Source organism: Tribolium castaneum, chromosome 3 (genome assembly GCF_031307605.1).
Source record: "Tribolium castaneum strain GA2 chromosome 3, icTriCast1.1, whole genome shotgun sequence".
In the NCBI taxonomy this organism is placed as follows: Eukaryota; Metazoa; Arthropoda; class Insecta; order Coleoptera; family Tenebrionidae; genus Tribolium; species Tribolium castaneum.
The window spans coordinates 10,980,712-11,008,136 of record NC_087396.1 but is presented as its reverse complement, the minus strand read 5'-3'; the positions used below and the strand labels follow the sequence as shown (position 1 = coordinate 11,008,136).

Below are 27,425 nucleotides of genomic sequence, written 5' to 3'. Positions count from 1 at the left end.
AAGATCGAGTGAGATCAAAGAAGGCATTTAAATTTAAAATGTATTAAATCACCAGCGCAGCACTTGTGTAAGAAATAACAATTGTTGTTATTTCAACCCATTTAAATTGTAAAAATTATTAAAAATGCATAAATAAAAATATAAAAAACAAAAAAGAATCATTCCGTCACAGATTCCATTCATTTGTGGAGCCCCAGCGCTCTACTTTTCTCAGCTTGATGATCCTTCAGTGGCGTCGTTCGTTCAAATGTCATTTGACAGGTGACGTGTTTACTTTTTACGATAAGGTTATGTCCTAGCAAATTTATGGAAAAAATGTTAATGGTGTGCGTTATACATTAAAATTGAGCGTAAATAAGTGAGTATAAACACCGTTGCTTACAAAAAACGTTTTGACAAAATTCGGTCTTTGTAGAAATGGGTACGGCTGTTAGCAAAAATTTTGAATTGTCCACGAATGATTATTTACTTAAATTTGTAAGCACTCAAGCGATATCACAAAATGACCCCTTTTGGAACCGACTGGTGGCTTTCAACATTTCTCCACCTATGACAAGGTTTACTTACACCAAACGCTAGACGAAACACGACTGTTTGTTTTAGTAATGACCAGCTAGCGTTAGAGTCAAAAATTGAAAACCTTTGCCAACTGTTGCTGAAAAATAACCACACCTCAGGAAATTTGGGTTCAATTATTGACGTGTTCTTGTCCCGAGCTACCGAGCTTTTGACTGCCACCAACACCGACGCGTAATAACTTTCCATTTCGTTAACTTCTCCTCATAATTCTCGTTTTAGAAGCTTATTCATTTGGCAGTTATTTAACATTCTGTTCATTATTCGCTGCATTGTTAAGTTTCTTTGCGAAACCGTGACTGAGGAGCAGCTAATAGAGCAAATTGAAGTAAACGGCAATGGGACAAGACTTGAGACTTTCGTAGACGCTCTAGTTAAAGTTATCGTCGATGTTGAAGTTACAGATGCCACGTATGGCATACACCTCGAGGCCATTACCACACTTCTAGTATTTTTATCAGTGCAATTACATTCAGGGCGAAAGTCAGACCAAAGCAATATTTATAGACTTATAATGAGGGGCAAGCACACAACGCACGCCCCTTTATTCATCAAATGCTTGCTAACTAATTACATGAAACAGGCGAAGGTGCCGGTGGGGTTTGGGGCCAACACTGGCCACAGCCTCGTTCTGGGGATCGCAGCGGAATTGTGGTCTATTTTAACGTTCAGCAGAAAATCCGATGAAGTTTTGGTGTCTGAAACTAGCGATTATCAGGAGGTACCTTTAGCCACCCAGAGTTTGCTGCTGGTTTTAGTGTTAGTGCACCATTGGACCACTAAGAACAACCCTTACAGGAATAGCCTATTTTTGTGTATGAATAGTGCCGGTAGTTTTTACTCATTACCTTATCTCCAAAGTTAAATAAAAAATTGTAGACAATAATCCAATAGCCCCGATTCAAGCCAATATGTTTTCGAGGATAGATTACAACGTTCTTTACGCAACAATTTGCAAAAAAGCGTCAGGGGACGTGACCACATTATTACTCTATTTACTAATCCACCGGAATGATTCATTTAGGGCCTTTCTTTTGAGTCGAACGGATTTAGATCACTTGGTAACAAATCGTCGCTTTCTCACTTAAACTAACGACGATTTTTAAGATTATTCCAATTTTGAAGACTTTGTATAACGCCCCGAACAGCAACTCGCATCATATCTACATGTCACTTATTATCCTACTAATATTGAGTGAGGATGATTCTTTCAACAAATCAATCCATGAAATTGTAATTTTCTATTGTTGTGTGAACAGTTTTGAGAAATTTGTTTCAGAAACTGAAAAATATCGTGTGGTATACGGAGCGGACCCTCACTGAGGTCTCGCTTGGCGGCTTGCTGGTCCTTGTGGTGATACGAACAGTACAATACAATATGCTGAAAATGCGTGATAAATACCTGCACACAAATTGTTTGGCGGCTTTGGCGAATATGTCGGCACAGTTTCGAGATTTGCATCCGTACGTTAGCCAACGTTTGGTTTCACTGTTTGAAACTTTGGCGAAACGGTATCAGAAATTATCCACAAAGTTATGGAACGGCAAAAGTGAGAAGAACTCGGAGTACGCCATCACAGTGTCTCAAGACGGTGACGATATGGAGCAGGATATCACAGTTCTTGAGGAGGTTTTGAGGATGGTTTTGGAAATTTTCAATTCGTGTCTTTCCAGTCAGTTGGTCAATAACCCAAATCTAGTTTACACGCTTTTGTACAATAAACATATTTTCGAACCGTTTAAGGAAAATGTTGCGTTTCAAGACATACTCCAAAATATTGACATTATAATTAAATACTTTTCAAGTTTGTTGGACGATAAAACGCAACAAAACGAAGTGGATGCCTATCAAGTTCTTAACGTTATTCAACAAGGTGCAAAGCGGTGGCCTAAAGACAAGTTGAAGGTTGGCGGCGTGTCGGAGTGGGTTTAATGATGTAATTTTGTCAATTTTTAGAAATTTCCCGATTTGAAGTTCAAATATGTGGAGGAAGATCAACCAGAGGAGTTTTTCATACCCTATGTTTGGACTTTAGTTAGCCAGCAATCTATCCTCCACTGGACTAACGATAATTCGCCACTACTAGCGACTGTTTGCTAACATTTTAATGTGTAATTACTTATTTATTATATTATTGTTTAAACTGAGTTATTGTTTCATAATTTATCATTTGTTCCTTGAATGTTAGATATTCATTTTATTTTCCAGTATGTATTTTGTAAAAGAAACTTATTGTACAATAAACTTAAAGTAACTTGTTATTTGTTCTTTATTAAAATTTCCTCACTTTTTTTGTGTGTTTATTCATATCATAAAGTGCCGTCAAATATTTTTCCAATGGGCCACAGGGACAAAAAATACATTGAAAAATTCATTTCAAAAGACAATCCTTAAAACAAAAACGAGATACGAAGCCACGAGTTACTTGAGAAAATAAGAACATTAATAAATTCTTGTAGTGCAATTTTTTAAGCTGTAATTTGCCACTTGCTAGTCTTAATTTTAATCGCGAGTTGCCAGATATTTTACCAAGTTTTCGGGTGGCATTAATATAAAAAAATCAGAATTGGAATTGTCCCGCCATGGTTTAGTAACTTCATTTTTGCACTTCATTGTCGGTTTTGTTTGGCGACACCAGGCCCCTGAAAGTGTATACAAATTATGTGTTCACTAGGAGGGGTGGGGCAAAGGGGGGAAATGGCTAAAATAGTTCGTGTGCTCCAGCTTAGAGGCCGCGTCAGTTGCAAAGAAATCTGTAAATTTAAAGGAATCTGTCACATATTTTGCTAAAAGTAAAGAAGGTTCACTTAAAAATAATCGACGTGCGCACACTTCTCTTTTTAATTCTTTGATTTATCAACAGCCGATTATTTTGCTGTCGTTGCGGTTTTTGGCGACATTTTGTTTTAATGTGTTTTAAAGACTTCAGAAAACGATTTAACGTGATTTTTTGGATGTTTTTGTGATCAAACATCTCTACTTTTATATGGATCTTTTATTTGAATCTAGTGTATAGTGTGAATGACAGTGTTTTAATGAAGGATGAATCAACTTAAGGCAAATTAAGGTAAACGTTATTGAAAGGTGTCTATACAACAATTAATTGCGATTTCTAGATATTAATATAATCATATTACACCAAGAAGGATCACACAAACTTAGGAGATGAAGACCGTCCTTGGAGATGATAACGGTTCTTGGGATGTAATTGAAAATCCCATGAAGACGAGTTAAATATCATGTGCAGTAATTAATAGGTATATCATAATAATAAATAAATTTATTGTAGTTGCGAAGCTAGTATTTTGTGAAAGCAGGGAGTTTAGGACTTGCTATGGTTCAAGGTTTTCAAATTCGCCATGTCCCTCTATGTCTTAATCTTTTATGTTGTTTTACACAATGTTATAACGCCTATGCCTGTTAAAAAAACAAGGTTTGTCCTTTTTGTGATTGCTTAATTTAGAAACTAAGCGAAAAAACGTATTCTACAAGTATCATACAAGTTAATCAATATTAAAGCCTACTATTATTATAAATTTAAATGATTACATGGTAGTTTTAATCAGTTAACTTCCAGTGATAGTTATGTATATCAGATATGTGGGTTTTTATTTAAAATAATTTTAGCACACTTGTAATTCTCTTGTGTTTGAGTAATTTACTAATAACTATGATGCAATCGAGATTACTTTTAAAAAATTTCAAAACTTATCAAGAACTTTGACATCAAACTGTTAAAGTACGTGTTAGGGCCGCTTTTACAAACGTCCGTAAACCTTATAACCGCGAATAAATTTCGAAAAATAGTTGTTTAAATTTAGCCTTAAGGGACTTAAAAATTGGACTATTGTCAAAGGTTACAAGCAAAATTTTGATATTTTTTTGCTTTTCTGAACAGTCTGTAGACAAGTAATCAAACCAACAAAACTGATGTATTTATACAGACTGATCCCGAAATACTGTGTCTGTTAGCAATCTGAATTTAAATTTTAAAGGATACCAATAGTGTACACTTTCAGGTAGCAATTCAATAATTTAATCTGATGCCAACATACTCAGTTTCTCTGGATCATTGTGTATATTTAGACAATGTATTTACATATATTATTACATCTGAGTATGTTTATGAACAACAATTCGAGTTAAATTAATTTTGCCTATACATTCCAGCACGTTATTATTTTTTTAATAAATTTTTATTGGAAAGACTTTGTTTCATTTTATTAAGCGATGTTAAATGTTTTTGTGCTATTGCAACTGTTACAGATGCTTTTTTATTAAAATGTCTCGTAACAGTGCATGAGTACAGAAACATTTAACATTTATAATTCTTTAAATTTGGAAAATAAATAAAATGTCCTGTTTGAATTTCCCGCTATTATCGAATTAGTTTGTTCTCCCCAGGTTAGGTGGCGCTTTCGCGAAAAAACGAGGGGTAGACAGAGAGATTCGCTTCTTCCTCTCTCTTATTCTATGGGCGACACTGTTATTGTCAATCAAAAATTCTCTTGTTACCGCTTTTTACTTGTGAATTAATTTTCCCGTAAAATGCCACCTGTAACAAGTGATTACGGCATGAATGCTGAAAGTGACTGGATGAACGCTGCCCACAGCACTGGTGTAAGTTTTTCCCCGAAAAATTCGGTGAGGTTAGGTCCCCATGACTTGTTGTTTTAGACCTCTATTATGGCAGCGGAATTCAATGGGGGCGTAATTATTGGGGCCGATTCTCGAACCACTACGGGGTAACACACTCAATATATCACTATATAAAAAATAACCCCCACTAATTGTAGAGCATACATCGCAAATCGTGTCACAGACAAACTGACTAAAGTAACCGACCATATTTACTGCTGCCGCTCTGGCTCCGCGGCCGATACCCAGGCTATTGCGGACATTGTGGCCTACCATCTAAGTTTTCATGGGTAGAGATAATTTTAGCTAATTTTTTTATAAAAATTTTGGTTTGTAGAATGGAGTTAGGGGAAGAGCCTTTGGTGGAGACAGGGGCTGCGGTTTTTCGCGAGTTGTGTTACAACTATCGTGATTCCCTAATGGCCGGTATTCTGGTTGCGGGTTGGGATAAACGTAAAGGGGGGCAAGTGTACTCAATCCCCATTGGAGGCATGTGTGTGAGACAGCAGGTCTCCATTGGGGGTTCAGGCTCTAGTTACGTGTACGGGTACGTTGACGCCAACTATAAACCGAACATGTCGAAGGAAGAGTGTGTTAAATTCATTACAAACAGTAGGTTATTTTTTCGTGAGAAATTTTTTCTAACTCAGTTTTTACAGCTTTGGCACTCGCAATGTCACGCGATGGTTCTTCGGGTGGTGTGGTTAGATTAGGAATTATTACAGAGGAGGGAATCGAGCGCAGAGTGGTCTTGGGCGACCAACTGCCAAAATTCTTTGAGGGTTAAATTGTATTTTTTTCTTTATAATAAACACATTTTCACCTTTACAATATTTTATTGGCTTAAAATATTGAATTAAACCACAAGCTTCAATATAAAAACTTATAATACACATGGTATTTAATCATAAAACGTTTGAGGTTTGTTTAATCTTCTTCAGGTTCAGATTCATTATCATTCTCATTGTAAACTTGTCCCTCATCTCCGTCTTCTTCATCGTCGTCGTCGCCCGCAACTTCAGTGTTTTCCAATTCGGCTCTTTCCATTTGTCTTTGCAGCTCAGCTTCATCGGTAGCTGTCACAACTTTAGGCTAAAAATTTACGTAAAAAGCAGGTCCTAAACAAGGAAATTAAATCACTTACAGCCATCTGAACGTTAAAAACGCCACCTAATTCAGAAATTGTGGCTTTTATTTTCTCAATTGCATCGTTTAGTATTTTCAGCCCGTCTTGTTTTTCAGGCGTAGAAGTCGTCATTACTAAAATTACACGGATAAATAATTAATTCTAGTTGGAAATGAGTTTTTTACCGTAGAGAGGAGGAGCAATGAGATTGATTTTAATTGGCAATTCATCAGTTGAAAGCGACAAACCGGACTTCAAGGCTGTCTTCACAGCGTCAATTCCTTCATAGCCGTAACATGCACATTCAATATCAGCACGGATTTTGACTGCTTGAGAAGTCAGTTTCCTCTTGATGTTGCTCAACAATACTTCCTTGGTTCTATCATCCAACTGACATTCGGCCAATATACTGGGATCACTGAAAATTACACAACGATTATATTGTAATATTGTTGTTTAATTGTAATAATTACGAGACAGCCTGCTTGAAGAAATCATAAGCACTTGCTTTATTTTTCTTGTACTTTTCCTCAAAGTACCACGCAGTTTTTTGGTACAATTCCTCCAACTGCTCATCTGACTCATATTTGAGCAATTCAGCGACGTGTCTAAGAATCGAATTGACGGCCTTTGCTTTCGCAAATCTTTCAGTGCACTTCTCGACATCCTCAGCACTAACACGCCTTTTTGACAAGTCAATATAACCCTTGTCCTTGTCCACTCTTATTACAACAACGGGTTCCGTTTTACCTACTCTAATTAATTTATTTATGGAACGAATACGTCTTCTCGACAATTCGGAAAGCAAAATCATGCCTTCAATGTTCTTATATTCCAGTAAATGAACGTAAGCCCCCATTTCGGCAATGGCTCGAACGTTCACCATCACCACATCCTCGACTTCAGGGTACTTTTCCCTGTAAAATCTACAGGAGAGAGGCATTTTTACCTGAAAATATGGAAATGAATTTTTAGGTTATATTCACAAAAAGTAGCTTTAACGAAAAGTTAATGAGTTTATGTAAGAATAAATTATCATAAAAAGTTACGGTTGTTATAAATACCTATATTATTATCAAAATATATGAAAAAATGATGAAATTCCGAAATAACTTCACGTGTGACAGCACAGCCACAACCTGCAAGCTTTTCTCTGTATTATTCAACGCATCAAATATGACTATCTTTGTTCAATACAAGTGATTTGTATATCGCTTTCTCTTTTGGCGATGTAACGTGTGCCTAAGACCGAAAAAATTTAAGAGGATTATTTTATATTCAATTAATGCATTATTATTGAAAGATGAAATTTGGATTCGATTCGTTGTCATATTTAAGATCACAACCGCTTCTCTAAAAATAAGTTTGATAAAAAAAATATTTTCCATTTTTCCGGCAAATGAGTCACGTCGGCACTTTAGCCACAGCCAAAATAAATGAAAAAAGTAACTGCTACGATGGCTCGAAAAGTTTCCTAAATGATAGAAATTCGGCCTTGAACAGCCCCTAATTACCTGAAATTGGAAATTCTCTTGATTTCTGTGTTTGAAAAGTGCTAGTAGCGTCGCAGTTTCGAAAAAATTTCAGTAAGACAGGCATTTATTGAACCGTTTTGCACAGTGGCCCCATGCTACATTTGCATTGGTCGATTATGCAATGCGTGTGACTTCTTATTGGACATTTCTAGACGCGGTATATGACAGTTAAGATGTCTAGTGAAGGTGATTCTTCTAAAAATCTCTCTTCAGAGGTAAGTACCCTCAATTATTTATTTTCGAAAAAATAGATCGTGACCTGGGCCTCTACTGATGTTAAATTCGCAATTTTATCGCAACGCTTTCGTTGGAAAACCGCTTAAAAAACAACATGTTAGTGAAAGAAATTTCAACATGGCGTATGTTGATATTTGAAAAAGCGGGAAACCGAAAATTACATCAAAAATAAAGTTGCTGGTGTGGGAAAATAACGAAAAAATTGTATTCTGTTATAGTCTAACGAGAAGAACGAGGCCGAAAATACCGATTCTTCTCAAGACGCAAAAGACGCCAAGCCTGACGCAGCAACTGAAAACAGCGTCGAAAAGAAGGAGGAGGACGCAAAGCCCAAGGAGGCCCCAAATGAGGCTTCAGATGAGGCCGATAAAAAGCCTGAAACCGATAAATCGGCAACAGATAAAGTAGAAAACGCAAAAGGCGACACGAAGCCTTCCGAGAAAAAGGAGGAGAAAACTAAAGCTAAGGAGAAGGATGAGGAGGAAAACAGCGAGCAGGAGGATGAAAAGAGTGAGGACGGTGGTGATGACGAAAAAGACGTGCCATTACTGGACCAACCTTTGGAGAAGTCTGGGAAACGGGAGCGGAAAAATGTACAGCGTTTCAATGAGGAATTTCCATCGGAAACTAAAGAAGTACGTATCTAAAAATGAGTGCTGTTTGTTCTATTTGTTGTATTTAAGGTTGTAAAGGTTGAGATACCCAATGGGTCTGGTACTTCTCTGGGTGCAATACCGCGGATTGACGCGTCAATTTCCCGGTTTAAAAACGAAGATATGAGACTTCTTCACAAGATTTTGTTCAAGTTGCAAGGAAAGGTTACAATGATTAAGAAAAATATCAAAAAGTTCAATGGCTTTGAATTTAAAAAAGGTTCAGAGGAGTATTCTAAAAAGGTGGCATCTATGACTAAGTGTGATGTAAAACAACTGAAAAGCATTTGCGAGATGCTAGACCTTCAGAAAACGGGGTCTAAAGATGATATTGTTGAAAGGATACTTGATTTCCTCTTGGAACCTAAAGATTCTGGAAAACCTGTTGGAGGAGGAAGACCGAAAAGAACTGCAGCTGTGAGAGCAAACAACAGAGGATATTCGTCTCACGATAACTATTCTAGTGATGAGAGGAATAGCGGAAGGTCAGGACGAGATAAAGGTAGAAGATCTAATCTGAAGGATGATAGTTCTAGTGCCAGCGATGAAGACTTTGAGCCCTCTGATGAAGGCAGCGATGAAAAGCCAACAGTTAAGAAACGTAAACGTGTTGATCGCAAAAAGATCGACTCTGAGGACGAAGAAGAGAGCGATATGGAAAGTGCTACTTCAGACGAAGACAGCGACGTGAGTATACGTTTTAAAACACGTATTCAGTGTGAAATTAAAATGTTTGATCCCAGTTCCAGGAAGAGCCTAAATCTAAACGGAGGAAGACTGCAAAAGCTAACAATAAAAATAAGGGAAAAGGAACTGGAAAACGGGGCAGGCCGCCTACTAAGAAAACAACCAAAGCTGGAAAGAAAAAGAACAAAGACAGTTCCGAAGAGGACGAAGAAGAGGAGGAAGAGAGCGAGCAGAAGGAAGCAAGCAGTTCTTCTGAAGACGAACCTTTAGTGAAAAAAGCAGCAAAGAGCGCTCAACCTCCAACTGTATGTTTTAAGTCAATTGTTTACATTCTTTATGACAATTTAATTCCAGGATGATGAGATAAAAACCTACGTGAAAGAAATTTTAGAAGGCGCCAATTTGGAACAGATCACAATGAAGACGGTTTGTCAACAAGTTTATGCACATTATCCTGACTTTGATCTCGCACACAAAAAGGATTTCATAAAGTCTACTGTAAAATCTGTAAGTTTTGTTTCGCTTTTGTGACTCCTCTCATGCAATTTCATTTTTGCAGCTTATATCAACGTGAACTTGTTGAGGCGTTATAGAATTAAAGTTTGTATAAAACCAACCTTCAATGTGTATGTCCGAGTACAAAGTTTGTATTTCGTTTTATTCATATTTTACACTTTGCATTTCATCAGATAACATTTTTGGCAAACTAATTATTAAGTAAGTTAGTTTTAACGTATCCGGGATAGTCTTTGCAAATGAGTTCTGAAGGTAAGAGATGCAAGTTTTTCTCTCAGAATTTGTTTCAATTTGTTGTATAATATTCCACATGCATTAAAATATAGTATTTATGTGTTTGATAATTATGATTATCTTTGAGATCTTAAGCTAGATTTTATTATAGATGAACATTTTTTGTTGGAGAGAAGTAAATAAAATTTGTTAATTATCTATTGTTTTCATTATTTTAATAGATTTTATTTGATTATTTACGTGCGTGCGATTTTATGTTGTAAAACTAAAGCCAAAAAGTCTGTTTTGTTGGTCATTTAAAATTTTTTACAAAATTGTACGGTTGTATAAAATAGTCAAAAATAGAAATATATTTTTTGTAAAGAGCAGATTTTAAATGACCAATTTTCTTTCGTTGAGTGCAGTCTAAAGATAATTGTAAAAATCTATTTTCTTAAATGCAGTGTACTTTTATCATTTCTTCGTTATGCTTCTACAGATGGAACATGTAAATCAAATAGTGTTTTTATTTTCCCAGAACTTTAGCAAGCTTTGTTGTCTTATCAAAATGTCTATGCTAGTAGCTCTTAGTAATTAACAATAGAATCTGAATTGTATTAATTTCCAAAATACAATCTTTATTATAACTTTGCTTTTTATTACCGAAATTTTTAAATGTCCCGCAACATTAACAGTATCCCCAACTTCCCAAATCCGCGTGTTGAGAAAATTCCCTAACCTCGTTCACTTTTGAAACCGCGTGGCTGAGCACCAGGTAAATTCTGGTTCAGCGCTGGTCAACTTTTGGAAATAAGTTGATTATCTCGACCAGAAAGTTATCAAAAAATGGTAAGCGACCTTATTTCTGTAATCCTAACGGTAATATGGAAAAATAACGCCACTTTCATTTTCTGAAGGCATCTGCTATCAAAGAGGTTAACCCCGAAAAACCCGGCCAGGATGCGCCCCCAATCCACCACATCCGGATCACCCTAACATCCCGAAACGTCCGTTCGCTTGAAAAAGTCTGTTCGGACTTAATTGACGCCGCCAAGAAGCAAAAATTGCGCGTCAAGGGGCCAGTCCGCATGCCAACCAAGATCTTGCGGATCACCACCAGGAAAACGCCCTGTGGTGAAGGTTCCAAGACCTGGGACCGATTCCAGATGAGGATTCACAAGAGGGTCATCGATTTGCACTCCCCCTCTGAAATCGTCAAACAGATCACCTCAATCAACATTGAGCCCGGCGTGGAGGTTGAAGTAACCATTGCAGATGCCTAATTGTTAAAACGTTTTTTATAAGAACTAAATAAAACTGCAATGAAGCTTTGTCTTTTATTTATATTGACACCAAAAATTTTGAAAAAAAAACGATGCTATTTTGTTTACGCTTCAGAGCATCCTGCGACCAGTGACCACAAACACGGTGTCACCAATACTGTGGCGCTATTAGTCAGAATAGAAAAATGCAGCAACTGCAATAATAATAATGAGGTTGAGCATCTTATTATTTGTGGGGCGTGACGCTGGCACTCATTGCTATGTATATAAAATGACGTAATGTTTTAAATGTTTGCCCGCCATTTTGTATTCCTCCGCCGATTAAAGGCCAGGCGAAAAGTAGTACCGACCGATAATCAATCAATAAGATCACTTTTCGCACCATATGAATCATTTCATGACCCCAACGTGCAAGTTCATCTCTAAGCCAAACAGTGTTATCACAAAAGTGACACACACTGTGTAAATACAAATGTGGAACAAGGTGTCATTTGCAGGTTAGAGTAGTTTAGTCGATTCAGCATCGTTGATCGTTTGTTGTTTATGGTGTGGCCCATCCCAGTTCGCTGTGAATGTGTGTGCCGTTTCCATAAGAAAATTCTTTATAAAAAATTAATGGATAACATCTGTTGCTGATAAAGTAAGTGCCCTTCAACCCCAAAGAAGAGATTTTGCGTAAATTCGACCCGCTTTAGGCCCGACTCTGCCCAATAAGTGCCCCATTAAAAAGCTATTGTTTTGTTATGATGGAACGTCAAAATACGCACTCTTGATTCGAAATTCGGTTTTTTGATTTTGATTTTGAAAATTTGGCATTAATTCGCTTGCACACATTGTTTATAAGTGCCAACCCGGTTTTTGCACTCTTTTAAATAGAACATGTTTTGAAATCAACTTATGGTTGATACAAAAATATACTCGGTTCGTTGAAAATCCCAAAATATTCAAGACTTGTTGTGGTTTCTCAATATGAAAACACACGAAAGAAAATCGATACTGAAATAATCCACATTACGAATATTTCCAAAAAAATCTTGGGCTGTTTATTGAATATATACCGGGTGATTCACCCATAACTAGCATTTCCTGTTCTAGCATTTAGCGTGCCCATGGTGACACTTCCGTTTTGATAAAATCAGACCCATTTATTTCCCAGTTTCCAAGGAGAAATATTTTTCACTTGAAAAATATTGACAAAATAAAATTCTATCTATTGATTCCCTGCTTAATTCACTTTTGGAACATATACTTTAGGGGAGCACAAACATAAATATTGATTCCATTGCGTTTCAAAAAATATAAAATAAATAGTCTGGTGATCTATAAAAATCTTCTAAATTGTGCCCACTTTAAATCATTAGGAACTGTTATATATAGCCAAATGACCTCATGACCTCATCATTTAAGATGATACATATAATAGTTGTAATTCTTTTTGAATGTCTCTTACACGTATTTCCAATTTAGCGATGGAAGAATGTTAAAATGTTAATTAATTTGTCATTAGATGATAAATAATTCTATTGGAATTGCTCCTATTAGGAAACACATTATATTGTTGTTTACTGCTGCAATTGTCTCAATATTTTGCGCACCAAAGGACATATTTATCCAAAATCAACTTTCTATTAATAAATATTAACATTCCATCACAAAATAATTTTATTTTAACGATTGCACATGACATAATATTTGTGAAAGGTCATCACCAGATTACTCATTTACTAAAAATATCCTTTTCTGCATAATAACAGTCTAATCACTTTCTTGTCTCACGTAATTAAATTATGACACACCTCGTTTTTGAAAAAACCGCACGAAAAAGTCAGTTTTGGATTTTGTAGGCTTGGTAGATTAGCGTCTACAGGTGTTTAGGTTTTAACGATCACACTCACCTGTAGATTCTAATATGAACGTAGCTTAACAAGTTGATGGTCATTGACCGTGACGGCTCACCCATTATTTATCGAGTGTTGATAAAAGTGTATTTTTAGCTAAGGGTGGTTCTGCCAAGGGACCCAAAATGTTACGATAATGAGGATCTAAGTAATTATTTCGTTGACGGTCCACAAATAAAGGGAACGAACTCATGCATGAATTTTATAAATTAGTTTTGTGAGAATTTTTCGAGTACAATGCAGTTAGTGTTAAGGTTTGCGAATCGGCAAAAAGAACACCTGCAAGGTTATTAAAAATGCATATTTGCATACAATGTAAACCCTGTTATCAGTAGAGTTAAAATTCAATACATTCCTAGTGCTGTGAGGAGATTATGTTTTTTGACACATTTTTTGTGGCGCCACCCACACGTACGTACCATATGTGCCAACAAAAATTTAATAATAAATCCATTCACAAACTTTTTCTCATAATGAGATAATAAATAGAAACTTTAGAAAGCTAAACGTAAAATTATGCTGGGTACCCTCTAATTATTACAATATTTGCTTAGACCCATTTCTATTGTTTCTGGCTTCATTTATCTCATATGGATGCAGTTGATTTGTGTGCATATGGGATATCATTAGACGTAATTTGATCCCAAGACAAGGTATAATGTTGACAATAGGAGTAATTGTGGGCATCATGAACAGAACTTATTGCATGGATCGCATATCATAGGCAGGAACATGCCGTTGTGTAACCAAGCCAGTCAATTATTAGACAATTTAATTTTCCATCAAAAGGGAACAAATAGCGGAAGCCACATTGTACTTTGTATATAAAAAGCAATTGTTATTTTTTTACATCTAAAATTATTTGTAATATTTGTGTGGAGGAAAGTTCATTTTCAGTTTTCAATTACTTCAACAAACAAGTCGTAAATCAGCAATCTGGCGTGGTTTGCTCTCACGATTCAATCAAATTTTCTCACTTTTTTATAAATTTCTGAAATGTTATTTTTCATCATTTCTGTCTATCTTCGGTTCACACATGTGGCGGTTTATTGCTCAGTAAAATAAATATGGGGTTACAGCTTTAATTTAAATCGTGTTATTGCAAGTGACACAAGATTGATGATATCTTCACCCGTGATTAATTACACGTTGAGCCGAGAAATGGAGTAATGAATGAATAATGTTTAATTTGGTAAAAAGGATATAGAAGCACCAACAAGTCCCGTTATTATTCATGATTGAATAATAATCAAATACTTATGCAAGTCGGGAAGAGGATGTCTCGTTTGAATTCATGTTTTGATTGGCGGTAAACAACTTAATTTTTTGGCATCCAAAATTTATCCTCGGCGCTGTTTTCTTGAGAAACTTTTGTCATATAGGATTTTTTTTATAACTGATTGACGGAATGACATCATTGTTCGATTTTCTCCGAAAACATAATTTTATTACTGCATAATTGCATGGTAATGGATTTTGTAGTATCTCTTCTTAGCAAGGCTTTAGAAAGTTCGTTTCATGACATTGATTTACGATTAGTACTACTAATTTCTATGAAATTGATTTTTTAAATAAATGACCAATAACTGAGAATTTTTATGAAAGTAATAAAATGAAAATGGTATACATTGAAAAGAACAAGGAAAATTGATACAACGTTGAATTTAATTAATTTATTAATGTTTTCTCTATTTTGTCAATAAATAATTTACTCAAATTGTTTTTTTATGAAGATTGATGCTACTTTCCAAAATAAACTTAATCGGTACTCACGGGAATAACCAGGAAGGAATGTCTGATAAAATACGTAGGTATAGTAAAGTGATAAAAATTCGTAAAACGTCCACACATGCATAGCCACGTGCAATAAATACAATTATATTACGTGCAATTGAACCTTCTTGTGGCTACTTTTTCCGATTGATTTACGATTTACGATATTTTATCAGGTAGGTTACGTACGAATAGTCACGCATTTAAGGATATCTAACTTGGAAATTTTTAAATAGCGTCGTAAAATTACTCAATCGAAATAAGTGATTAGTTTCTTGATAAAACAAGTCAAACTTATTTCGTTTATTCTTTTATGAATTGTAATGTTAACTTTTTGTTTAAACGTTTAAAATATAAAATAATCAGTTAAAAAAATCACAGTTTGTGAAGACTTATTCATGGTGCCACTCCTGAAAGATAATTTTTATTTTTCGGTATTGATAATTGTTATCGTTTAGTTACATATTTTTCTGCAAGCTGCGTAAATAAATGATTTTTTCAAGTAGCAAATTCGAGTCCAGACTTTAGATGCCTGTCTGAAAAGTTTTCGACTCGAACTTTATCCGAAAATCTGAATTTCTAGATCGAACAAAGCCTCTGGGCGACAGTTCGTCTGCGCAATGTTTTGCGAAGCACGCAAACTAGCGTGTGGGTTTATGATTGCATAAAACTATCTCTTCGTTCATGTGGTAATTTTTTCAATTATTTAACCCACAGTCTAAAAGGCGAGCATGCCTGGCGAGAAAAAAATGGCGATTGATAACGATTCATCTCCTGCCAAAAGCAAGTCTTCGACTTTGGGTCGAAGCACAGGTAACACTTTGGCTCATGTGACGATGCTGGATGGCACTGTATTGGATGTCAGCATCGAGGTAAAATATCACCGATCAAATGCATCAAACTGATTTGCTGTAATTCTAGCGGAAAGCCAAAGGGAAAGACCTGCTCGATAAAGTATGCGAAGCGATTAATCTAATCGAGAAGGATTATTTCGGTCTTGTCTACGCGGACAGACACGATCCTAGAAACTGGCTAGACCTCGACAAGAGAATTTCGAAGTTTTTAAAATGTAGGTTTACATTTTTTGAGTTTTGGAAATAATCGAGTTATTGTAGCGGAGCCTTGGAAGTTTAGTTTCCAAGTGAAATTCTACCCTCCCGATCCCGCTCAACTACAAGAAGACATCACTCGCTACCAGCTGTGTCTTCAAATCCGCAACGATATTTTAAGTAATCGTTTGCCTTGTTCTTTTGTCACTCATGCCTTGCTCGGTTCGTATCTCGTTCAGTCCGAACTGGGCGATTACGATCCTGAAACTATGGGACGCAACTACTTGAAAGATTTTAAATTTGCCCCCAACCATACTCAGGATCTTGAAGATAAAGTCATCGAGCTCCACCGAACCCACAAGTAATAACTCATGCGCTAAACCACGCAAATTAACGATTTATTAACAGGGGACAAACTCCAGCCGAAGCAGAATTGCACTACTTAGAGAATGCCAAAAAGTTGGCAATGTACGGCGTTGACCTGCACCCAGCGAAAGACTCGGAAGGTGTCGATATTATGTTAGGTGTCTGTGCGTCTGGGCTTCTAGTTTATAGAGACAGGCTTAGGATCAACCGGTTTGCTTGGCCCAAAATCCTCAAAATTAGCTACAAACGCCACAATTTTTACATAAAAATTCGACCAGGAGAGTTCGAACAATTCGAATCCACCATCGGTTTCAAGCTAGCTAACCATCGGGCGGCCAAGAAGCTTTGGAAGACTTGTGTGGAGCATCACACTTTCTTCAGGTGACTAAAACTCATTTCTAGCAAAACAAATCGAATGGTTTAATTTAAAGATTGATGTCCCCTGAAACCAACCAAAAGTCTTCTTTATTCCCCAAACTCGGGTCCAAATTCCGATACTCCGGACGAACTCACTACGAAACGAAGAAAACTCCCATTGACCGACCTGCCCCACAATTCGAAAGGTCTTTAACTGGCAAGCGTTTGGCCTCCCGTAGCATGGACCGTACGTAACTTTTTCAGCTTAATTGGAATTTATTTAACAAATTTGTTATAGCTCTGGGAGGTTCGCACCCTGAAGATGACTATAACGAGGCCAATAAACGCCACACAATGTCCCACCCTCCGGAACACATTCCCGATATTGATAATCAGAGTCCGGCGAAAGTAAAATCGCCGAAAGAAAAGAAGGAGAAGAAGGAAAAGGTGGGTCTAGTTTCTAGTTTTGTTTTTCTATAAATTGGCAAAATGATTTTATTTTGGCGTAAAACAATTAGCTTGCACGGAAAGGCAGTGGTGCCGGATCGGCGGCTTCGATTAGTTCCGGCAGTTCCGTGGAAGGGGAATACGAAGCCGAGAAAAATCAGAAGGTGTTTTACAAATTTTATTTTTCATGATTTTTTTCAGCAGTGTTTGCTGACGCCTTGTCTTGGTGCTATTTATATCATTTGATTGCTAGTAGAATTGTAATATACTTATCGAAAATTTACGACCATTCAAGAAGGCTTACATAAAACAGATTTCTATTTATATATTTTCATTTTCGTTGCTTTTGTGTGGTTGTAAATATCAAATTGGAGCAGGACTCTGATTGGTTTATGATTTCCTTTTTTGCGTTATAAAATTAGAGAGTTCTGTGTGTTGGTTTGTTTTTTGGTACAAGATTTAGGTTAGGAGAACTGAAATGATTGCATAATTTCTTGCAAGGGTCTTTGACAGCTCTGAGTAGAAGAATACTCTAATCTATACAAGTCTTTTTTTGCTTTGTTTTCTGTATAGCGAAAGAACTCTCGTTATGGTAGCTTTTGTCTTTGCTTCATATGAATTTCGCTGCTTCTCTTCTTTTACCACAAACGAATTGTCTCCTTTACTTTTCAATTTATTTTACTAGAAACCAATTGGGGGCGTCGCCGTATTACCAACTGGTAGTTTATTCGGCAAGAAAAAAGAAAAGGACGATAAGGACAAAGATAAAGAAAATAAAGACGTCAATGCACCTGACCAGAACGGCACTGACGTGGACCTCAATTCCAGCGGAGAGGCCGAAACACCTGGCAAAGATAAGAAAGAAAAGTCAAAGGTAAGTCGCCGTAGAATTATATTACCCCCGTAATGCGTGGTAGAAATTCGCTTTGTGTATTATTGAAAACTTCCGTGGTGTAGAACCTGTATTTTATACGATAGTTTTAGCAACTTTGTTGCATGTCAGATTAATTTTTGCATGTTTGCTTTGCCGAATCAGAGCCCCGGTTTCCTTTTCGGTTCTAAACGTGACAAATCCCCGAAAGAGAAGAAAGAAAAGGTCGCGGTTGCCGAGAAAGCGCCGGAGAAGGGCGGACCTCCTCTAGGTTCCCCTCAGCTTCCTGGCTATACTCGCGAGTACGATTACGACGACGAACAAGGTACCCCCAAAAAACCCTTCACTCCCATCGGGTTCAATTACGAACAACAGAAATCCCCCTCGAGCCCCAAGAGCGACCCGGAAAGCCAACAGTCACCTTCGACGAAAAGGGCAACGGGCCTGGCTTTCAATTACGCACCAGGTGAAGACGATAAACTTAAAAAACTCAGTCCTGGATTCAAGGACCCCAAGGCTGATACTGCCGCGTTTCTGGCCGGGGAGCAATACATGCACGAGGCCCCACTCGAGAAAACTGCGAAACCGGGGGCTGTGGCGGCGGCAACCCCCATCCCGGCTGTCCCCGGGGCGAAAAAAAGGCTCGTTAAGTTGTTTGTTATCACCGGGAAGAAAGACCCGAAAACGGGGAGGATTGACTTGGAAAATGCGAGTGTTGATGTGACGGAAGCTCAACAAGTTGTTGAGACTGGCTTGATTGACTCGAAATATGGACTGCTCGATCCTGGGAATGGCACTGTCATTATCACTGATCCCCAGAATGGGCAAAAGGAAGTTGTCCAAGGTCACATTGATCCGATCACTAAACAAATCATTATCACTTCGGGATCGGTCATTGATCCGAAGTCGGGTAAAAGGGATTCGACTTTGGGTCAAATCATTTCAATTTCGGGACAACAGAAACACCCAATTACAAGTCCCTTGGCTATAGCACCCAAAAAACGGGTGGTTAAAGTAACTGTGGTTACCGCAAAGAAGGATCCTAAGACTGGACGAATTGAAATTGAAAAAGGTACTACAGAGAATCTGGACGCTAGTTTGGATCCTATGACTGGTCATATCGACACCAAATATGGAATCATCGACCCGGTTAATAAAAAAATCGCCCATAAGGACCCCAAGTCTGGAAAAACCGACGTTCGTTCGGTAGAAATCGACCCTAATTTGGGCCAAATCCTTGTCAAGGACGGCGTAGTTGACTCGAAATCTGGCAAAGTCGATAATAGTTTAGGCCAAGTGATTACCATCACTGAAGAAGGCGACGCTATCGTCCCTATCACTGCTGTAACAGCGAAACGGGACCCCAAAACCGGTCAATTGGACCCAACTCAGGCACATAAGGAAACCACCAATGGCAAAATCGACAACAAACATAACTTGATTGTTACAAAATACGGTTCTATCGATGTTAAAAACAAGAAAATCCTGACACGTGATCCCAAGACCGGGAAAGTCGAGGAACGGCCAGTCCAATTCGATGCTCAAGACAACATAATCATTTTGAGCGGAATAGTACATCCCAAAACGGGAGTTAAGGATGATAATCTCAGCCAAATTCTCCAAGTTGGTCCCGAGGCTGACCCCGAAGTGAAGATTATTTCGGTTTCGGGTAAAGTCGATAAGAAGGGACTCGATCCGAAGAACTTATCTCCGGCGGAAGAATCAACCGGGTTGTACGACCCTGACACTAATAAAATCTACACGAAGTATGGCGTTTTTGATCCTATTGAAGAAACCCTGAGTTATTTCGATCCCAAAACTGGTAAAACCGAAATCAAGCAAGGACAGCGCGACCCCAGTTCCGGTGAAATCCTGTTCAGGGGATTGGTTAATCCCAAGACTGGGAAAGTTGACAACAATTTCGGTCGCACGATTAAAGTCGACGTCAAGGGACAGAAAGTTGATCCTGCTGCTGTCAATCAGCCACGGGCTTTAGACGATGTTAAAAAACCAGTCGCTGTGTCTCCAGTCAAGTTACCGGGGCCGCCACCATTCGTACCCAAAGAGAAGAACAAAATGGTCAAATTATTAGTAATAACGGCAAAGAGAGATCCGAAAACTGGTCACTTGGACGTGGAGAATGGCCATGTGGACCAGTCGGCCGGTATTTTGCACCCAACTGGGGAAATCGACTCGAAATATGGCTTAATTGACCCGAAAAAAGGCACGGTAACGTTTACTGATCCCGCGACAGCCAAGAAAGAAACGGTCCAGGGACAAGTTGATCCAGTTTCTGGCCAAATTCAAATTGTTAACGGACCAGTCCTCGACCCGAAATCGGGCAAAAAAGATAATAATTTGGGGCAAGTAATCACAGTTGTGGGTACTGGTGAAGTCAAAGAACCAAAACAACCAGTCAAGCATGCTCTTAAGTCGCATCCGATTCCCAAGAAGCGCGTCATTAAAATTCTGGTTATTACCAGTAAGAAAGACCCGAAAACTGGCCGAATTGATACCGAGAAAGGTACCGTTGAGAAATTGACTGCAACTGTTGATCCAGTCAGTGGAATCATTGAATCGAAATACGGGAAAATCGATCCACAAAACGAGAAAATCGTCCAGAAAGACAAATCAGGGAAAGCCGTTGTTACACCGATCAAAATCGACGAAAACACTGGCCAGATCTACATTAATGACAATATCGTTGATAAGAATGGCAAAGTCGACCCGAATTTGTCCCAAGTCATTAATGTTGTCGATCCGCAACACCCTGCTGTTGTTATTACGACCATAACGGCACGAAAAGACCCTAAAACCGGCGCTATTGACCTAGCGAATGGACGAATCGAGACAACCAACGGAAAAATCATTCCCGACACTGGTGAAATTGTCACCAAACAAGGAACAATCAATTTGAAGTTAATGAGAATCACAACACGTGATCCCAAGACCGGCCAAGTGCACGAAAAGCCTGTTACAGTTGATAAAGACGATAATATTATCATTTCGGGTGGTGTAATTGATCCGAAAACAAAAACTGTTGATCCGAATATGGTCCAAGTTGTGCAAGTCGGAAACGAGGTTGATCCAGAAATTCAAATAACAACATACGTTGGGAAAGTTGATTCGAAGAAGAATACGATTGATTCCAAGAATGCTGTTCCCGACACAACGCCGGGACTTTACGATCCCGATAAAAACCAAATTTACACCAAGTATGGTATTTTGGATCCGGTTGAGGACACGTTGATTGTCACTGACCCTAAAACTGGGAAAACTGACACCAGGCCTGGACACATTGACTCAAACACTGGTGAATTGATATTCAAGGGTGGTTTCGTTAATCCAAAGAACGGTAAAGTTGACAAGGATCTGGGACGGGCTATTTCCGTCCATATTACCGAGCCTGCCATAGATCCAGTCACCTCACAACAACCCTCCGAGAAGGAATTGCAAAGGGTGGCAACCACTGTGCCTAAACCGGTGGAAGCTAAACCCGCACAGCCTAGTGCGGTACAGAGCGCTGCAATACCGGCCAAAGCAGCATCGGGTGATACGTTAGTACCCAAGCGACGTATCGTCAAAATCATGGTAATAACATCGAAAAAGGACCCCAAAACTGGCTTTGTTGACACCGAAAATGGCCAAGTGGAACAAATCACCGGAATTGTGGACCCGGCTACCGGTTTCATTGAAACCAAGTATGGACAGATTGACCCCAAATCCGGATCGTTGATAACCCGTGATACGGCGACCGGAAACATTGAAAAAGTTCCGGGTAAAGTCGATCCAACAACGGGTCAAATCACAGTAACCGGAGGCCCAGTGATTGATCCTGCGACCGGAAAACCGGACAACACCTTAGGCCAGGTGTTTTCAGTAGTGGGGTTGAAACAAGCCCAGGACCCCAACGCAGCTCCAATCCCCAAGAAACGCATCATTAAGATTACAGTGATTACGACGAAAATTGATCCCAAAACTGGCAAAATTGATTCAGAGAAGGGTCAAATCGAACAGTCGACCGCGTTATTGAACCCTGAGACTGGTCTTATCGAGTCTAAATACGGTTTAATTGACCCTAAGAGCGGTAAATTGATCATTAATGACCCCAAATCTGGGAAAATCGACGCCAAGTCGGCCCAAGTCAACGAAAATAACGGCCAAGTTATCGTCAGTAGCGGAGTTGTTGACCCGAAGAGCGGAAAAGTTGACAATTCCCTCGGACAAATTATTAGCATCGCGGGCCAGAGTGATCCGGTTGTTGAGATAACGACAATCACGGCGAAGAAAAATCCGGTCACCGGAGCTGTTGATGTAAATAATGGCCAAATGGAGAATTCGAAAGGTAAAAAGATTTCGGCCACCGGCGAAGTTGTGACGAAATACGGAACAATCGATTTGAAATCTGGAAAAATCACAAGTGTGGACCCCAAGACCGGTAAAAGTGAATCCAGACCGATTCAAATCGATCCGGAAGGCAATGTCATTATTACGAGCAATGTGAAAGATCCGAAAACCGATAGCGTGAATCCGGACCTGGGCCAGGTTATTAAAATCGGATCGGAAGTCGAGCCGGAAGTCCATGTCATCACGTTTGTTGGCAAAGTCGATCCGAAGAAAAACACAATCGATGTTAAAAACATCACTCCGGAAATTTCCAACGCTCTCTACAACCCCAGTACTCACAAAATTGATACGAAATACGGCCAACTTGACCCGGTTAAAGGCACTCTGACCTACGTGGACCCTAAAACCGGTCGCCAGGAGGTCAAACAGGGCCACATTGACCCTCACACCGGACAAGTCTTGTTCAAGGGCGGTTACGTTAATCCCAAAACTGGAAAAGTCGACCCTTACTTCGGTAGAATCATGAGTGTGATAATGAATGACCCTCAAGTGAATAAATCGGGAGAAATTGTCCCAAGAACTGTCGACAATATCAAGATTGATCCCAAAACTAACCAAGTTTGGGTGTTTGACCACCACGATAATGTTAGTAAACAGGACGTTTATTCCACCGGTCATATTGACCCAGTTACTGGCTATGTCATAACGGTTTACGGCACAATCGACCCGAAAAGTGGGGCCATTTCAAAAATTGTTAAAGTTGACCCCAGCAACGCTAAAATCGACCCTGAGACTCACCAAGTTTTCACAAAAACTGGAGAAATGGACGAGAGCGGAGCCCCGTTGTACGCCGCGTCTGAAATTGACCAAAAATCAGGCAACATTTACACGAAATACGGCAAGATCGATCCGAAAACAGGCAAATTGGTGATAATTCGCATCTACATGCTCAACGAGTCCGACCCGAGTGGCAAAGTCAAAGAAATCGACCCGAAAGATTGCCAGTTTGACGAAAAAACCGGGAAAATAATCAATGTGACCACTCAGACTGTCTACATTTACACAATGCTGGACCCGAAGACCGGCAAAATCATCCAAGTCAATCCCAACGACCCTATGGTGAAGAGCTCCAACACGAAAGTGTCGCAGGTGTTGACCCTTTCTGGCGAGATCGATCCCGTGACGGGTAAAATCCACACCGAGTGGGGCGACATCGATCCAGACACTCTGGATATCGACCCAAAAACGGCTCGGCGGGACCCTGTTACCGGCCAGTTGATTTTGAATTACGCCCAGATCGACTTGAGTCACTTCCCTGACTTGAAAGACACGAAAATTAAAGTGAAGACGTACAAGGATGACGATTCGAATGCTTCGAGTGACGACGATTTGAACGAATATGCGGCTGACAATTTGAAAGATCTACCGAATCTTTCGATAAAAACGGCCAAGTCTCCGACGACACCTGTCATTGTCAAGACCACCACCAAACAGATCGTGACGAAGGATAAAGATGGGGTGACGCAGAATATCGAAGAGAGGGTGGAAGATGGACGGACGGGAGAAATCACGGTTTCGACACATGTTAATAAGGTAATTATCAATTTTTAATTACCTTAAATAAATAGCTTCAAATTTATTTTTTTCTGTTTTTTGAATTTCACATTTATTTTTGCAGGGTGTTTTAAAGATATTAAGTTTGTGGTCAATTGAAACACCCTGTACGTGGTAAAGACCAGCCAATTAATAATATTGTTTCGTTTTTATTACAGTTACATGCAATTGCAGTGCTTTTGATTTTTGTTTGTTTTTTTATTTCGTATTCATTCACATCTGGCTGATGTTTTGTAAAAATCACTTCCAGAATCACACTTTTTGTACTATTTTTCAGTAACTTCTGTTAAAAATGTATAAAATCATTTGAAATGTAGAAATAATGAGGGATCAAGTTCTGAAGTTTTTCTCCATTTATTAACTTTTCAGGAACGGAGAAAAACCTCTCGCATCTTAAAAATCTCTGTTATTCTAGAAGAAGAGAGTGCTTTTTTGTAAAATATACTTTAAATAGACTCACTTTAAAAAAAGCTTTAAATTGTTGCTTAAAATATTATAGCAATTTAATCCTAAACAAATCAAAATTTAATACTCGTATTAATAATACTTGTGTGTAAATAGATTGGTTGGAAATCTTTTTTTATGAGATACGTTTGTAATAAAATAGCAATTAAAACTTAAAATAATATTATCTAAAAAAGTGAAGTTATTATTTGGGGACAAATTTTATTGTGTTTAATTTTTTACCCAGAAACAATTTGTTTCGCTAAAATCATTGTGTCGTACTTCGTACTTCTAATTTGTATAGCAAATGAGTGAGAATTTTGACGTAACAAAACATTCTCATAGTTTTTATTAAAATAATTTGTTTTAAATTGTACAAAAAACTAATTATGTGAAGACAAAGTTTCACATCAAAACATCGATTAATTTCAATGAGTACGCCAGTTTTTGGTCCTCGTTTCAAACATTCCCATGCTGCTAAAAATCCAAGTTGAAAGACTTCATTTTCAGTCAACAATTTTCATTTGTGGCTTATTTTGTTGATTCGGTTATTTTCTTTTATTTCTGTTCATTATTATTTTGTTTAATTTTACGTACGAAGGCCGATGCACCGATCGATGATGGTAAATCACCTTTCGTTACCGCCCGTGCTGTAACGACACGTACCGCTACAACGCACGAAGATCTAGGCACTAACGCACGCACTCAACAACTCGAAGAAAAAACCGTGGCCCATTCGATGACATCAAGTGCGACAAGACAAGAACAGCGCACTGTAACCCAGGAAGTAAAAACGACCAGTACTGTTGTTAGTGGAGATCAGGTTATTATTTGATTTTTTTTCGTTTATTTTTTTGAGTGTGTTTCATCGACGGAAATCATTTCTCTCGTTTTAAAACTTAACTTTGTGTTTGCTTTCTTCACTTGTTTCTTACCCTTGCATGGCTTTTAGCTGGGCAGACGAGATAGTGTTAGCTCGACTAGTTCAGGTGATTCAGGCACACCCATTGATCCACCAGATGATCCAAATCATCCATATTACAACAGCAATGTCTACAAGGTACGTCATTTGACTCGATTTTGGTTTAAATTTTGAGTAAGTAAGCACGTGACACGAGTATTTTTGGTGTGTAGCTAGATTTGTGTTGAAATGGAGCATGGTAGAGTCGGAAGATATCAATCAAACGTCGCTTATCACTCGACCATATCATTTTTTAACACACATTGCTGGTGCCACGAACAAAACACTAATACACATTTTGTTTCTTTTTCTTTTGTTCAACTACACCCACACTAGAGTTTTACATGGAATGACTCTTTTTTGACCGGAATGTTTCTAATTCAGGATGTTCCGGGAGGTATTGTCCAGACAGAAAGCGTTGTTTATAGCGGCGATCCTACCATACATCACACCAGCACGACTTCGGTGCCAGTGGTGGCAACTGAAGCAAGAAAAGTCCATTTGGCTTCGGACGACGGCAATTACAGTGCGACTGGCGAAATTGTGAGCTCCCAAACTATCAGTTCTAAGACCAGAACTGTTGAAACAATCACTGTAAGTTGAATAAGTTTATGCTTGATCGCGTTTAAAAAAACGTGTTTAGTACAAAACGGAACGCGACGGTGTGGTGGAGACAAGAGTTGAGCAGAAGATTACCATTCAATCGGACGGAGACCCCATCGACCATGACAGAGCCCTAGCTGAAGCCATCCAGGAAGCCACGGCTATGAACCCAGACATGACAGTTGAGAAAATTGAAATTCAACAAAAGACGGCACAACCGCCTCAATAACTGTAATGTTTCGGTTTGTATTTTGAAGGGGCGTTGATTTATGGAACTTTTCCAGCTTTCAACGTATGGCTTTAAAAAACTGCCGATTTTTTTTGAATTTATATTAGCTTCGCTTCATGATCTGTATTAGTGTTTGCATTCAAGGAGAAATCTGAAGCTGGCCTCTTGTGTATTATAAAATATTTATAATTTAGGATATAAGTTGTTTTCTTCTGTGAGTCGTGTCGTCACATCACGGTTTTCTTTAATTTTTTAAGTCATTCGAATATTCTCATATGCTTGGTGTGTGGTCACTTTTATTACTCTAATCACCTTATTTTACTGATTTGTTTTATTTATTTAGTGAACGTATTGCAACTGAAAAGTGGAAAACTGCAATAAAAAAGTGCTTTCGAGGTATACAAAATTTTGGGATTGAAAACAATGAAACTAAATTCAATGTGTTCAGAAAGAAATTATTTTCAATTAGCCCTCACATTCCATAATGTTGTATATTAAAAGTATATTTAAATATAAGCTAACGACGCATTGAGTATAAATAAAATTGTGGATATTATACTGAAAAGTGTATTTGTTGTGTATTTAAAAATTTTATGTATTGTTTTTCAAACATGCAAGCTATACTGTAATGAAGGGGCCCAAATACTGTCCGTTTTAGTGACAATAATCACGGATATATCAGACAGTCACTATATTGTATGTTGCTTTACTAATTCAATGTATATTCCATGACATTAAATGTTCATTTTAAGTTGTTATTGGTCCCTTTTCTCTTCCAATAAACCCACTGAGAACATTTGCCTTGCATTTTTATTGTCCAAATTTTAGCTTAACTCTTATTTGTAGATCATGTCGGTATTATTTTAGTTGAAAGCTTTTCAAGTGTAAGAATCTCTACCTTATTGTAAATATTAATCATTTATTGGTATGAATACTTTACAATCGCTTTAACTCAGTTTATTGCAGCTCTAGCAGATAAATAAGATAGTTGTTTTTACGTA

General features: G+C 38.1%; 6 protein-coding genes across 14 annotated transcripts; 5 read left to right on the top strand and 1 right to left on the bottom strand.

Moving 5' to 3' along the window:
• Nucleotides 1–207: 207 nt before the first annotated feature.
• Nucleotides 208–2,838, top strand: LOC662413 (uncharacterized protein). 2 transcript variants are annotated; one of them, XM_008198146.3, is made up of 8 exons: nt 208–358; nt 416–557; nt 604–750; nt 802–1,406; nt 1,456–1,637; nt 1,684–1,809; nt 1,856–2,482; nt 2,534–2,838. In XM_008198146.3, exons 2-8 carry the CDS (start codon nt 418–420, stop codon nt 2,675–2,677), a joined length of 1,971 nt encoding a protein of 656 aa, XP_008196368.1. In that variant the 5' UTR covers nt 208–358; nt 416–417; the 3' UTR covers nt 2,678–2,838. The 2 variants fall into 2 exon arrangements, with proteins under 2 accessions (XP_008196368.1, XP_973603.2); XM_968510.5 differs by having other exon boundaries at nt 799–1,406.
• A 2,194-nt stretch (nt 2,839–5,032) lies between these two features.
• Nucleotides 5,033–6,046, top strand: Prosbeta1 (Proteasome beta1 subunit). The gene is made up of 5 exons (XM_968478.5): nt 5,033–5,197; nt 5,255–5,322; nt 5,374–5,505; nt 5,553–5,827; nt 5,875–6,046. The coding sequence occupies exons 1-5, from the start codon at nt 5,126–5,128 to the stop codon at nt 6,000–6,002; spliced, it is 675 nt and encodes a 224-aa protein (XP_973571.1). The 5' UTR covers nt 5,033–5,125; the 3' UTR covers nt 6,003–6,046.
• On the bottom strand, nt 6,032–7,548 carry eIF2alpha (eukaryotic translation initiation factor 2 subunit alpha). Its single transcript, XM_968443.5, has 5 exons — nt 7,406–7,548; nt 6,815–7,290; nt 6,527–6,759; nt 6,360–6,475; nt 6,032–6,307 (listed from the first exon to the last, which is right to left on the bottom strand). Exons 2-5 carry the CDS (start codon nt 7,282–7,284, stop codon nt 6,143–6,145), a joined length of 984 nt encoding a protein of 327 aa, XP_973536.1. The 5' UTR covers nt 7,285–7,290; nt 7,406–7,548; the 3' UTR covers nt 6,032–6,142.
• A 264-nt stretch (nt 7,549–7,812) lies between these two features.
• Dek lies at nt 7,813–10,829 on the top strand. Of its 3 annotated transcripts, none has more exons than XM_008198145.3 (7): nt 7,813–8,091; nt 8,332–8,748; nt 8,797–9,251; nt 9,303–9,453; nt 9,510–9,758; nt 9,808–9,960; nt 10,013–10,829. In XM_008198145.3, the coding sequence occupies exons 1-7, from the start codon at nt 8,038–8,040 to the stop codon at nt 10,025–10,027; spliced, it is 1,494 nt and encodes a 497-aa protein (XP_008196367.1). In that variant the 5' UTR covers nt 7,813–8,037; the 3' UTR covers nt 10,028–10,829. The 3 variants fall into 3 exon arrangements, with proteins under 3 accessions (XP_008196367.1, XP_008196366.1, XP_008196365.1); XM_008198144.3 differs by having other exon boundaries at nt 9,297–9,453; XM_008198143.3 differs by having other exon boundaries at nt 8,797–9,453.
• A 44-nt stretch (nt 10,830–10,873) lies between these two features.
• RpS20 (Ribosomal protein S20) lies at nt 10,874–11,509 on the top strand. The gene is made up of 2 exons (XM_008198141.2): nt 10,874–11,031; nt 11,100–11,509. The coding sequence occupies exons 1-2, from the start codon at nt 11,029–11,031 to the stop codon at nt 11,463–11,465; spliced, it is 369 nt and encodes a 122-aa protein (XP_008196363.1). The 5' UTR covers nt 10,874–11,028; the 3' UTR covers nt 11,466–11,509.
• A 297-nt stretch (nt 11,510–11,806) lies between these two features.
• LOC662229 (protein 4.1 homolog) lies at nt 11,807–27,222 on the top strand. 6 transcript variants are annotated; one of them, XM_008198138.3, is made up of 15 exons: nt 11,969–12,105; nt 15,854–16,008; nt 16,058–16,205; nt 16,252–16,546; nt 16,594–16,932; nt 16,983–17,155; nt 17,207–17,355; nt 17,427–17,519; nt 18,041–18,229; nt 18,392–24,166; nt 25,233–25,454; nt 25,584–25,691; nt 25,977–26,186; nt 26,236–26,426; nt 26,480–27,222. In XM_008198138.3, the coding sequence occupies exons 2-14, from the start codon at nt 15,868–15,870 to the stop codon at nt 26,422–26,424; spliced, it is 8,031 nt and encodes a 2,676-aa protein (XP_008196360.2). In that variant the 5' UTR covers nt 11,969–12,105; nt 15,854–15,867; the 3' UTR covers nt 26,425–26,426; nt 26,480–27,222. The 6 variants fall into 6 exon arrangements, with proteins under 6 accessions (XP_015837116.2, XP_008196360.2, XP_008196359.2 ...); XM_015981630.2 differs by lacking the exon at nt 11,969–12,105 and adding an exon at nt 11,807–11,962 and having other exon boundaries at nt 26,236–27,222; XM_008198137.3 differs by having other exon boundaries at nt 26,236–27,222.
• Nucleotides 27,223–27,425: the final 203 nt, after the last annotated feature.